The 12,060-nt window shown below is 53.4% G+C and overlaps 1 protein-coding gene across 4 annotated transcripts in view; it reads left to right on the forward strand.

Annotated features, from left to right (window-relative positions):
• Positions 1 to 7,152: 7,152 nt before the first annotated feature.
• Positions 7,153 to 12,060, forward strand: part of AGAP1 (ArfGAP with GTPase domain, ankyrin repeat and PH domain 1) — a 569,465-nt gene continuing 564,557 nt past the window's right edge. For 2 of the 4 annotated variants that reach the window (XM_027537986.1, XM_027537988.1), the window contains exon 1: positions 7,154 to 7,357. In XM_027537986.1, the coding sequence (XP_027393787.1) occupies positions 7,195 to 7,357 (163 nt within the window). In that variant the 5' untranslated portion in view covers positions 7,154 to 7,194. Of the gene's footprint in view, positions 7,358 to 12,060 lie in introns of all 4 variants that reach the window. The other 2 variants (XM_027537985.1, XM_027537987.1) reach the window with 2 other exon arrangements.

The following is a 12,060-nucleotide window of genomic DNA, read 5'->3' on the forward strand; positions in this document are numbered from 1 at the left end:
TCTCATGAGTTTCAAAGGCTACTTGGCACCGAGGGTGTGGGGGTGGGTAGGTCCAAGGCTGATTCTGGCAACCCAATATTTCTTCTGAAAACCCTGCTAGCTACACATAGGTAGATTCAAAGGCAATTCCTGTTACCCCTGACAACCCCAAATGGTCAACAGCAAATGCATACTGAACAGTAGTAGAGTCTATTAACGTGCTACAGGAAGAATATATCATAATGCCTGGAAGCTACAGATATATTACCCTACATGGCAAAGGGGAATCAAAGTTGCATGGAACTAAGGTTACCAATCATATGATCTTGAAATTGGCAAATGAGCCTGGATTATCAGGTGGGATCAATATAGTCATAAAGGTCCTGGGAAGTGGGAGGAGGCAAAGGAGGGGGTCAGACTGATATGATGTGAGAACAATTCAACTCACCTTTGCTGACTGTGATGTTGATGGATGAAGAGGCCATGAGCCAGGGAGTGCGGGCAGCCTCCAGAAGCCGGAAAAGGCACAGAAACAGATCCCACAGAGAAGAACGTGACCTCTGATACCTTGATTTTAGCCTGTTGAGACCTGTGTCAGACCTCCAGCCTATAGAGCGAGAGGATAACACATCTCTGTTGTTGGTGGCAGCAACAGAAAAGCCACGACCTGTCTCAGAAGGTGGGCCATGGGCATAGATAAGGGCTGCCTGGGATGACAAGCAGAGCTGATGGAGGATGGAGGAGCTGGAGTCTCTCTCAAGGGGCCTCTTTTTGTTCAACAAAAGACGGACCAAGAAACAAAAATGTCATGTATTTTCACATATATCATGATTTGCATACATTGTCACATGTTCCAATATTCCCTCTCCATTAGTGTCTATTCCTGTAGAACAAGTCACTCCCAAATTTAGTGGCTTACAACAAGAATCATTTAGCATCTCCCAGGGTTTCTTTTTAGAAATTATTTATTAGGCTGCGTCAGGTTTTGTTGAGGCCTGCGGGACCTTTATTGCGACGTGTGGGATCTTTAGCTGTACTCCCAGTTACGTATGGCACGTGGGATCTAGTTCCCTGGCCAGGGATGGAGCCCGGGCCCCTGCCTTGGGATTGTGGAATCCTGGCCACTGGACCACAGAGGAAGTCCCCTAACTTTCATTTAAATTCAGCTAATATTTATAGAACATCTACTATGTGCCCAGTATGATGGAAGTGAACGTTTGCAGTAGAAGAGGTGGTTGCTTATTGGTTAACTTGTTGAATATTCATGAATAAATATTCCAGGACTATGCAGAAGGGAAATGGTCCTGGTCTTCATGGAAATTACAAACTGACGGGGGAAGCCATTAATCTGATAAGCACTTATTCTGCACCCACCATGTGTCAGGCACTTCAAGGTGCTCGAGATAGAACGAGGAACAAAGCTGATAGGAATGCTGGCCCACATAGAGTTTATGTTCTAGTGAGGAACACAGAATATACCCACGAGAAATAAAGAAAGTATGTACTGTATCAGAATGGGATAAGCATTAAGAAAGAAATTTAGTTCAGTTCAGTTCAGTTCAGTCGCTCAGTTGTGTCCGACTCTTTGTGACCCCATGGACTGCAGCACGCCAGGCCTCCCTGTCCATCACCAACTCCCAGAGCTTGCTCAAACCCATGTCCATCGAGTCAATGATGCCATCCAACCGTCTCATCCTCTGTTGTCCCCTTCTCCTCCTGCCCTCAATCTTTCCCAGCATCAGGGTCTCTTCAAATGAGTCAGCTCGTCACATCAGGTAACCAAAGGATTGGAGTTTCAGCTTCAACATCAGTCCTTCCAATGGACACTCAGGACTGATTTCCTCTAGGATGGACTGGTTGGATCTCCTTGCTGTCCAAGGGACTCTCAAGAGTCTTCTCCAATACCACAGTTCAAAATCCTCAATTCTTCAGTGCTCAGCTTTCTTTATAGTCCAACTCTCACATCCATACACGACTACTGGAAAAATCATAGCTTTGACTAGATGGACCTTTGTTGTCAAAGTAATGCCTCTGCTTTTTAATGTGCTATCTAGGTTGGTCATAACTTTATTGCGAAGGAATCAGCATCTTTTCATTTCATGGCTGTAGTCACCATCTGCAGTGATTTTGGAGCCCCCCAAAATAGTCTGTTATTGTTTCCACTGTTTCCCCATCTATTTGCCATCAAGTGATGGGACCAGATGCCATGATCTTAGTTTTCTGAATGTTGAGCTTTAAGCCAACTTTTTCACTCTCCTCTTTCACTTTCATCAAGATACTCTTTAGTTCTTCATTTTCTGCCATAAGGGTGGTGTCATCTGCATATCTGAGGTTATTGATATTTCTCCCAGCAATCCTGATTCCAGCTTGGGCTTCATTCAGCCTGGCATTTCTCATGATGTACTCTGCATATAAGTTAAATAAGCAGGGTGACAATATACAGCCTTGACATACTCCTTTTCCTATTTGGAACCAGTCTGTTGTTCCATGTATAGTTCTAACTGTCGCTTCTTGACCTGCATACAGATTTCTCAAGAGGCAGGTCAGGTGGTCTGGTATTCCCATCTCTTTCAGAATTTTCCACAGTTTATTATGATCCACACAGTAAAAGGCTTTGCATAGTCAATAAAGCAGAAGTAGATGTTTTTCTGGAACTCTCTTGCTTTTTCCATGATCCAGTGGACGTTAGCAATTTGATCTCTGGTTCCTCTGCCTTTCCTAAAACCAGCTTGAATATCTGGAAGTTCACAGTTCACATATTGCTGAAGCCTGGCTTGGAGAATTTTGAGCATTACTTTACTAGCGTGTGAGATGAGTGCAATTGTGCGGTAGTTTGAGCATTCTTTGACATTGCCTTTCTTTGGGATTGGAATGAAAACTGACCTTTTCCAGTCCTGTGGCCACTGCTGAGTTTTCCAAATGTGCTGGCATATTGAGTGCAGCACTTTCACAGTATCATCCTTCAGGATTTGAAATAGCTCAACTGGAGTTCTATCACCTCCACTAGCTTTGTTCGTAGTGATGCTTCCTAAGGCCCACTTGACTTCACATTCCAGGATGTCTCGCTCTAGGTGAGTGACCACACCATCGTGATCATCTGGGTCATGAAGATCCCTTTTGTACAGTTCTTCTGTGTATTCTTGCCACCTCTTCTTAATATCTTCTGCTTCTGTTAGGTCCATACCGAAACTAAGCAAATGTATTAACTTCCTATCGTTGCTGTAAAAGATTAGCACAAAATGAGTGGTATAAACAATACAAGTTTATTATTTTATCATTCTGGAGGTAACATGTCAGAAATGAGTTGACAGGACTGGGTTCCTTCTGGAACCATTGGTGGTGGTTTAGTCGCTAAGTCATGTCCAACTCTTCGACCCCCTGGACTGTAGCCCGCCAGGTTCCTCTGTCCATGGGATTCTCCAGGCAAGAATACTGGAGTGGGTCGCCATTTCCTCCTCCAGGGGATCTTCCTGACCCAGGAAACGAACCTGGGTCTCCTGCATTGCAGGCAGTTTCTTTCCCGACTGAGCAATAGCAGGGGAACCATTAGGAGAATTCATTTTCTTGCCTTTTGCAGCTTCCAGAGGTCACCTGTGTTATGGCTCATGACTGCTTCATTCTATCTTCAAGGTCAGAAGTAGAGCATCCTCCAACTTCTCTCTCTCTCTCAAACATGCATCTGTCTTCCTAGCTCCTCCTCTAACTCTGGCCCCGATGCCTCCCCTCTTATAAGGTCCCTTGTGATTATATTGGACCCAGAATAATCTCATTTCAACATCATTAATTTCATCCCATCTGCAAAGCCATGTAAGGTAACGTATTTACACCTTTCAGAGATTAGGATGTGGTCATCTTTGGGGGCCATTATTTTTCCTGCCACATCAAGGAAGGAAGACATGGATTGCTGGGGAAGAAGGATGCCCTTTTAGACAGGTTATCAGAGGAGGTGTCCCACGTGGCACCAGTGGTAAAGAACGCAACTGCCAATGAAGGAGATTCAAGTTTGATCCGTGCATTGGGAAGATCCCCTGGAGTAGGAAGTGGCAACCCACTCAAGTATTATTGCCTGGAAAATTCCATGGATAGAGGAGCCTGGCAGGCTGTACAGTCCATGGGGTCGCAAAGAGGCAGACATGACTTAGTGACTGAACAACGAGTGGACCAGAGGAAGGAGCTGGATTTTACTATGAGTGGGACAGGAGTTACAGGAGGGTTCTGAGCAGAGGCTTAACATGACCTAACTTGGGTTTTATAAAGGTCACCAGGACTGCCTTCTGGAGAATAAACGATAAGGTACAAGTAACAAGCAAGGAGACAAATTGCTAGATTCATTTCCTAGCAAGAAGAGGCAAGAAGACCGCAGGTTCAGCAGGGTAGGGGCAGTGGGGTGGTGAGAAGCTGGAGATTCTAGGTCTTGGGAGGTCGAGCTGACACTATTTGGAATGTGGGAATGAGAGGCACCAAGGATGGTACCAGGTGGTCAGCCCCAGCAAAAGGAGGCCTGAAAAGTGAAAGTGAAGTTGCTCAGTTGTGTCCGACTCTTTGCGCCCCCATGGATTGTAGCCTACCAGGCTCCTCTGTTCATGGAATTTTCCAGGTAAGAGTACTGGAGTGGGTTGCCATTTCCTTCTCCAGGGGATCTTCCCCACCCAGGGATCAAGCCAGGGTCCCCTGCATTGCAGGCAGACGCTTTACCGTCCGAGCCATCCATAACTAGGATGGAGAAGATTTCAGGAGGAGCAGGGGACAGGCACAGCAAGAGATCAGCTTGAGACAAGTCTGACTGACATTGTCAGCAAGCATCCAACAGATATTGAAGAGACAGCTGGATATGAATTTGAGGTTCACTAACCTGCGTAAGACCCTTATGCTGGGAAAGATTGAAGGCGGGAGAAGGGGACGACAACAGAAGATGAGATGGTTGGATGGCATCACCGACTCGATGGACATGAATTTGAGTAAACTCAGGGAGTTGGTAATGGACAGGGAGGCCTTGCGAGCTGCAGTCCATGGGGTGGCAAAGAGTTGGACACGACTGAGAGGCTGAACCGAACTGAACCTGTATAGGGCATTCAAAGGCCAAAGATAGAAATCCCTGCATACAGAAAAGAGAAGAGACCCAGAGACTCAGTGGCTGTCTGTATTTAAGAGAGTAAGAGGGTTGACAAGCCAGGAAGATAGTAGGAAAGTCTGGTGAACACGTTGTCCCAGCAGCCAGGAGAAGAGGGGTTCACGGAGTGGAGGGCTCACCGACTGCTGAAAGGTTAAGAAAGAGGAGCCACGCTATCTGCAGGTGCCTTACCACAGTTACTGAGGATGCTAGGTTAGCCAGAGGCAGGCCACGGAGGGAGCCACGAACTGAGCCTCAGTGTGCCAGGTACCCCAGGGGACTGGGGTGAGGGAGCAGGGGGCGAGCAAAGGCTTCGAGTGCTGAAGGGGGACGGCACATTCGTCTGGGGGAATTGTGAGCCCAGAGTGTAACTCAAGGATGCTGGATACCCGCGTGCGGAAGCCACAGAGGCCGCAGCTGAACCAGGTGAAGGTTCAGTGGGCTTCATCAGGGATGCCGGGCAGCAGAGTCCCCTTTCCAAAAGGCCATTTGGAGGGGTGGGGGCAGGGACCAGGCCTGTAGGTGCGCACAAACCTGGCCCCGGAGCTCAGCCCGTCTGCAACAATCCGGTTTGCCGCAAAGCTTTGGGATTAGCCCCCCTGCGCGCTGGGGCCCCTGCAGCAATGCGGTCCGCCTCCCCCCTCCCCACACCCGACCCCAGGGATCCCGCCACCTTGACGAATTGACGCGGGCACTGGGGTGGGTGCGTAGCCTGGGGACCCACGCAGAGCAGGCTGCAGTTTCAGACCTACATCTCAATTTAAAAAAAATTTTTTTTTTTTTTTTTTTTTTAAAGAAAAAGGACGCCTAGAGACCCTCCTTGGCTTGTCACCGCACCTCGCCGCGTGCCGGTCCAAAGTACACTCGTGGAGTGTGAATGCCCGCGCCGTCGCGGCTAAGGAGGCTCTTCGCCTTCGCAAAGAAATTTAAGTTTATTACGGAGAAAGCACGCGTGTCACTTTCGCAAAAGGAGACAGAAAGTTTAAAAATGGAGGTGGGGGGAGGCGAGGTAACAAAGCGCGGTCGGGGGCCACGGCGAGCTGCAGAGGCTCCTTCAGCCAGGCAGTTAGAGACAAACAAAAACGCGGGAGGGTTCGCGCACCGCCTCCCGGGTGCAGAGGCGCCGGGCCGCGCGCCGGGCAGCGCCGGGACCCGGGGCGGGAGCCGGGGCCGCGCGCGGGTCCGCGAGTCAGAGAGCCCCGCCCCTCGCCCCGGGCCCCGGCCGCGCGTCCGCCCGGGGGCGTCTTGCGCGCCCCCTCCCCGCCGTCCCGGCGGGGCCCCGACGCAGCGCAGACTACAAGTCCCAGGAAGCCCAGAGGCAGGCGCGGGGCGGGGCCTGGCGCAATTCCCCGGGATCCGGCGCGCTGGGAAGCGCCGCGGAGGACGCAGCGGCGGCGCGCGGGCGGGCGGGGCGCGGGCGCGGGCGCGGGCGCGGGCGCGGGCGGGGGCGGGGCCGACGTGGGCCGGAGCCCTGCGTGCCAGGGAGGGGGCTGGCCGGGCAGGCGGCTGGCGGCGCTCGGAGCGGGCTCCGCGGCTTGCACGGCGCCTGCGGCTCGGTCCCGGCTCGGCGGGCGGCGCACGGCAGGCTCGGCGCGGGCGGCCCCGGCGCGCCGGGCGGCGCAGGACGCAGAGCGCGGACTTACGCCGCGGCCGGGGCGCCCCGAGCGGAGCGGCCACTGCCCCCGGGCCGGCCCTCGGCCCCGGCGCTCGGAGCGCGGCGGCCGCCTGGGCTTTAATGGCTGCTCGGCGGGGCAGCGCCTAGGGGTGGAAGGCTACTGCGGCACAGGAAGGCGCCCGATCGAGCGTCCTCCGGGGGCCGGCCGCGCCCGCCGCGGCGCGCTCCATGGGGGCCCGCTGACCTGGGGCGCCGGGGCCCGCTCGCTCGCCCGCCCGCCGGGCGCGCGTCCCGGCCATGAACTGAGTCGGCGGGCCGGCCCCGCGCCTGCTCCGCCCGCTCCTTTCTTCTCGCGCCTCCTCCGCCCGCCGCCCGGCGGGCCCGGCTCCCCGGGGGCTGCGGCGCCCGGGGCTCGGCGGCCCGCGGGCCCCGGGGCGCGGGGCGGCGGCGGCGGCGGGGGGCGCGCGGCTCCGGGCGCGGCGCCTGCACCATGAACTACCAGCAGCAGCTGGCCAACTCGGCTGCCATCCGGGCCGAGATCCAGCGCTTCGAGTCGGTCCACCCCAACATCTACTCCATCTACGAGCTGCTGGAGCGCGTGGAGGAGCCGGTGCTGCAGAACCAAATCCGGGAGCACGTCATCGCCATCGAAGGTGAGGGCCGGGCCGCCGCGGGGCTTCTGGAGGGCGGGCGCGCGCGCGCGCGAGCGTGTGTGTGCGTGCGTGTGTACACACGCGCCGGGCCATGGCACGCGGCTGCCCCGCCGAGTGGGCACTGCGGTGCTTCTCACCCGGCAAGGCCGGGCGAGAGCGGAGGGGGAGGCCAAGAGGGCCGGCGAGCTCGCGGCCAGAGATGGATCGCCGGCGATAATGTGCTAATGGGCTGTAGAGTCTCCGCTGAGAAAGTGACTCTGTGCGGCCGCGTCCTGGGCCACACGAGTGAACCGGCCCAGCCATAAGCCCCCGGAGCGGCCGGAGCGGTTGGCGCCCCCGGACCGTGTGACAGGTTACTGGGCCGGGGCCGAGCGTCTTGCTGGACTTGAAGAGGTCTTTGGAGAAGTGCTGCTGCTGGGGGCGAGGCTCTGGCTGGCGGGTCTCCTCCGCAGGGTAGGGCAAACCCCTTTGGTTTGTTTGCCCATTTTGGGGGCACAGTGGAGGCAACGGAACTTAGCCCCAGCGGAGAACCAGCCCCGGGTACGGACAGCACCGCAGGTCCGACCCACCTGCTCCTGCGCAGAGGTTGGTTTCCTCTACAGTGTTTTCTACCGACATCCTGCATCAGATCAGAAGAACGCTCCCTGGGGAGGGGGGGGGGGTCACTTTCACACCCCTGGCACTGGGATGCCACCCACCCTTCCTGCAAGCCGGGTGAGGCAGAGGTCCTCGGGAGAGGTGCCGCGGAGCCTCTCTGGGGCCAGTGTTTTCTCTGGATCCTCGGGGTTCTTATTTCTCTGCTACTGAGCTTCCAGCTTATCCCCTTGCTTCCCCCTCTCCTTGCTGTTGGCCAGTGATGGTAAAAGGTCTGAAGGGTGAGTTGTCCGTAATATAAAATTGTCCCAAGCAAGAGTCCCTCTGGCCGCTGTTGGGGAATACTGAGGATGTTCTGAGGCCTGGCCAGGAGTGTGTCCGAAGCCCGGCTTAGGCATCGCCCAGCTCTGGTCCATCTGTAAGCAGGGGGCATTGGCCTCGGGGCGGGGGGAACTTTGCCTGGGTGCTGTGCAGCCTGCATGGCTCACCCCAGAGTGTCTGGGCTTGACGCCTGGCCGGTTAGATAGAGAAGGTGGTGTTGATGCCCTTGGCATCTGGCAGCCCCACAGACTTGAATCTCGTCCCAGCTCGGCTGCCCGATTGGCGTCCTGTCTCCATAGGGGACTTGCTAATTCCGGGAAGGATCTGGATGGTGCTCCAGCTTTCTGCAGGCCTGGCTGTCAGAGCACCTGCCGCCCTGCTGGCCATTTAAGATGCTTCCAGATTCCTCGAGAGGCAGAGGCTCCTGTGTGCCTCTGGCAGGACTTGTGGGAGGCATGGGGGTCCGGCGCAGGGCCGCTGGTGCTGGGTGAGCTGGCAGGAACATGCCTCCAGGGTCTGGGCTCCGGCGCGGTGGACACTCACGTGCAAGGCCCCTGCTCCTCTCTCTCTCCTGGCAGCATCCACGGGAGTCTGATGAAACTCTTAGAAAGCTGGCGCTGAGCTTTGGATGCATCTGACCGAGAGCGCCTAGTGTCCGTGCAAAGACCTCATCGGAGTGTCCTTCTTGAAGTCCAGCTCTGGGGTCTCAGGCGTTCCCCACGCAGCAGTTTGACTTTCTAGCAAGAGGATGTGGTTTCATTCTTCATTTTTGGAAAAAACAAAAACCAAAACCTGTGTGGTTCCTTAATGATGGTTTCTGGTAGCTCGGTGTCTGTCTGCCTGTACACGCTGAGATTTTTAGGCTCCTTCTTGGCCGGAAGCCTTGTCGTTTGTTGATGAGACTCAGAATCAGTGATGAATCCTGCTTGGGACTTTGACAAGGCTATTATTTTTTCTGTTAAAAAAAAAAAAAAAAGGAATGTCTGTGTTGTGTCAGGGCTGTGGTTTATTTAACGAGGCTCTAAGAATCATTCAGATATGCGTCCCTTCTTTGCGTTATTAACAATGATTGCACCTTTCATTTGTATAGAAGAACTTTAGCAAGAATGGTCTTATATTCATAAGCTCGTTGTGTGGTGGTCCCGACCTTGGGGGAGAATGTGGGCCAGATTCATTTTCTAGAGGATGGCGCTTCAGGGAAGGTTAATGACCTCCTGAACATTTGACTGAGGTCAGAGGTGAGTCTGAACCAAAGGATCCTTGGAACCCAGGTGTGCAGGCTTCCCCCACTCCCCGGCTACCTTCTGCTGCTCCTCCTAATGAAATTCGTTGTTATAATGGACTGTTCCCCCACTCTGTGCCAGCTTTAAGATGCAGTTGTGATTTATATCTGTGCCCTTGATATTTTGGAAGCCGAGAAGATTGCTCAATTGTGGCAGGACGACATTTTTCCTGTGATGGGAGAAGTACGCAGAAGCAGTTTGGTGTAGTTGAGTAGGGCATGGGTTATTGGGTTCTTCCCTCACCCCAGATGGGGGAGCATGGCCCTGGGGTACGCAAACTGTAGACGCGTTTGTCACAGCTCCATGCCATAACCGAGCTTGCGCTCCGGAGCATCCCAGTAGCCCTGAGGAGCACACACATATCTGCCCCTGCCTGTGAACCTGCCAGGTGAGGGTGGTACCGTGGCAAAATGTACACCTCCTAGGAATTTTAAAGTCTGTGCGCGTCATAGTCAATTGTTTTAAGAATCGCTTCTCCCAACGAACAGGGAAGATTGTCTGCATTTTAGAGGATATCCAGCCAGGCTTTATTTTCTGTCTCTGTGTGTATACGCACAGAATTGGAGTCAGACTTACAGAGCTGCTTGTTGGCGCAATGTGAGCGCTTCTCCATGTTATGAAAAATTTTGAGGATAACGGTTTTTCACCTTGGCGTAACATTCCAGCATTTGACTGTGTCATAATTTACAGAAACTTTTCCTGTTTTCTGGCATCTTGAAGCATTTTTGCTGTGGAAGAGAGGAGCGGGCTCGTTGAAGGGAAGGAAGTTCGGCTCGTGCTTGTTTTCAAAGTGATTCCCAGAGAGTCTGGATTGGAAAAGCTCTTAATGATGGACCAAATTGTATATATTTTTGTTGAAAGGGCTCGCCAAGAATCCCAACCCTGAGTCGGGTCTGTGACCCTGTTTGAAGGCACGGAAGTGTGATTTAATGCTTAGTCTTGTTTTGAAACATTGCTGCTGCTAAGTCCCTTCAGTCGTGTCCGACTCTGTACGACCCCATAGATGACAGCTCACCAGGCTCCTCTGTCCCTGGGATTCTCTGTGCAGAAATACTGGAGTGAGTTGCCATTTACTTGCCAAAAAAGAAGAAAGAAAGTGTTTTTTCAAATATTTGCTTGAGACAGAGGTCTATTTTTTCCCCTCCGGTATGCCAAAAAAGAAGAAAGAAAGTGTTTTTTCAAATATTTGCTTGAGACAGAGATCTATTTTTTCCCCTCCGGTATCTGGAATCTTAAGGAGGCATTGCCCATTGTTTTCAGATTTACCCCATCAGTTTTCTGGGGTGTCCCCCAGAGGTGTGGCTGGCACCGCAGGTGTCCTCCATGCCTGGAAGCGAGCCGGGACCAGCTGTCTCCAGGGTGAGCATCCTGCGTAGGGTCCCCACTCTGGTTCTTCTTTAAAAAGCCCATCTGGAGTTGATGGGGTTGAGGTAAACGCATCAGCTGCCTTTCTTGTTAGATAAAAAAAGCTTGCTCTTCTTGCATGGGTAAAGCCTCTATTAGCAATTGCACGTTGTAATTCAGCTTGCCAGCAGCAGAACAGTGATGCGGATGACAACCCAGCCAGCGTATTCAGCCGGGGCTGAGCCCCTAACTGGTCTCGTGTCTCCACGCCCACCAGGCAGCAGCTCAGGGGGAACCGAGTGCCCTGCTGGCCCCGTTGGTGGTTTGTGTGGCTTCCTCTGAGGGTTTGGAGAAGTCCCTGCGTTCAAAAGGAGAACGGTGCCTGGCATGCCGGGTCAGGGCACTCACGGGGGGCATTCAAGGGCGGAGCTCCGGCATGTGGGGGACCTGGGAAGATGGGACAGGGGCCCCCCTTCCTCCCGTGGTGCAGCCGCTCCGTTGAGCATCGTGTACAGCAGAGAGCTAAGTGCTTGACCTGCGTATCTCCATCCATCTTGTGATGATCCTGTGACATTGATGCCTCCTTTGAGGCCCAGAGGGCTTCCCTCATAGCTCAGTTGGTAAAGAATCCGCCTGCAATATGGGAGACCTGGGTTTGATCCCTGGGTTGAGAAGATCCCCCTGGAGAAGGGAAAGGCTACCCACTCCAGTATTCTGGCCTGGAGAATTCCACGGACTGTATAGTCCATGGGGTTGCAAAGAGTTGGACATGACTGAGCGACTTTCACTCTACTTTGAGCCAGAAAGGATAGGAAACTTGCTCGAAAGAGATGAGCAGGGCTGGTCATCCTCAGGGCTGACTCTTCAGCCCTTTCTGAGCGAGTAATGGGACTCCTGATTACTCACAGTTCCTACAAGTCGAATGTACAAACCATTCGAGCCTGTGCCCCTCTCCTCCCCACCTTATCCAAGAGAAGAAGGGTTTGCGGATGCTGCCAGTGGCTGCAGGTCTTATGTTCTCTGTGGAGTTGCTTACCTTAGCAAAACTGTCGTAAGAGCCTGTTTTCCTATGGAAATTTATTTAATCTGGTTGTTGCAGGATTAGGGAACAAATACCTTCTCCCTGCCGTTAGGTGAGCATAATTCTTCTTCGACACTATT

Source organism: Bos indicus x Bos taurus, chromosome 3 (genome assembly GCF_003369695.1).
Source record: "Bos indicus x Bos taurus breed Angus x Brahman F1 hybrid chromosome 3, Bos_hybrid_MaternalHap_v2.0, whole genome shotgun sequence".
Classification (NCBI taxonomy): domain Eukaryota; kingdom Metazoa; phylum Chordata; class Mammalia; order Artiodactyla; family Bovidae; genus Bos; species Bos indicus x Bos taurus.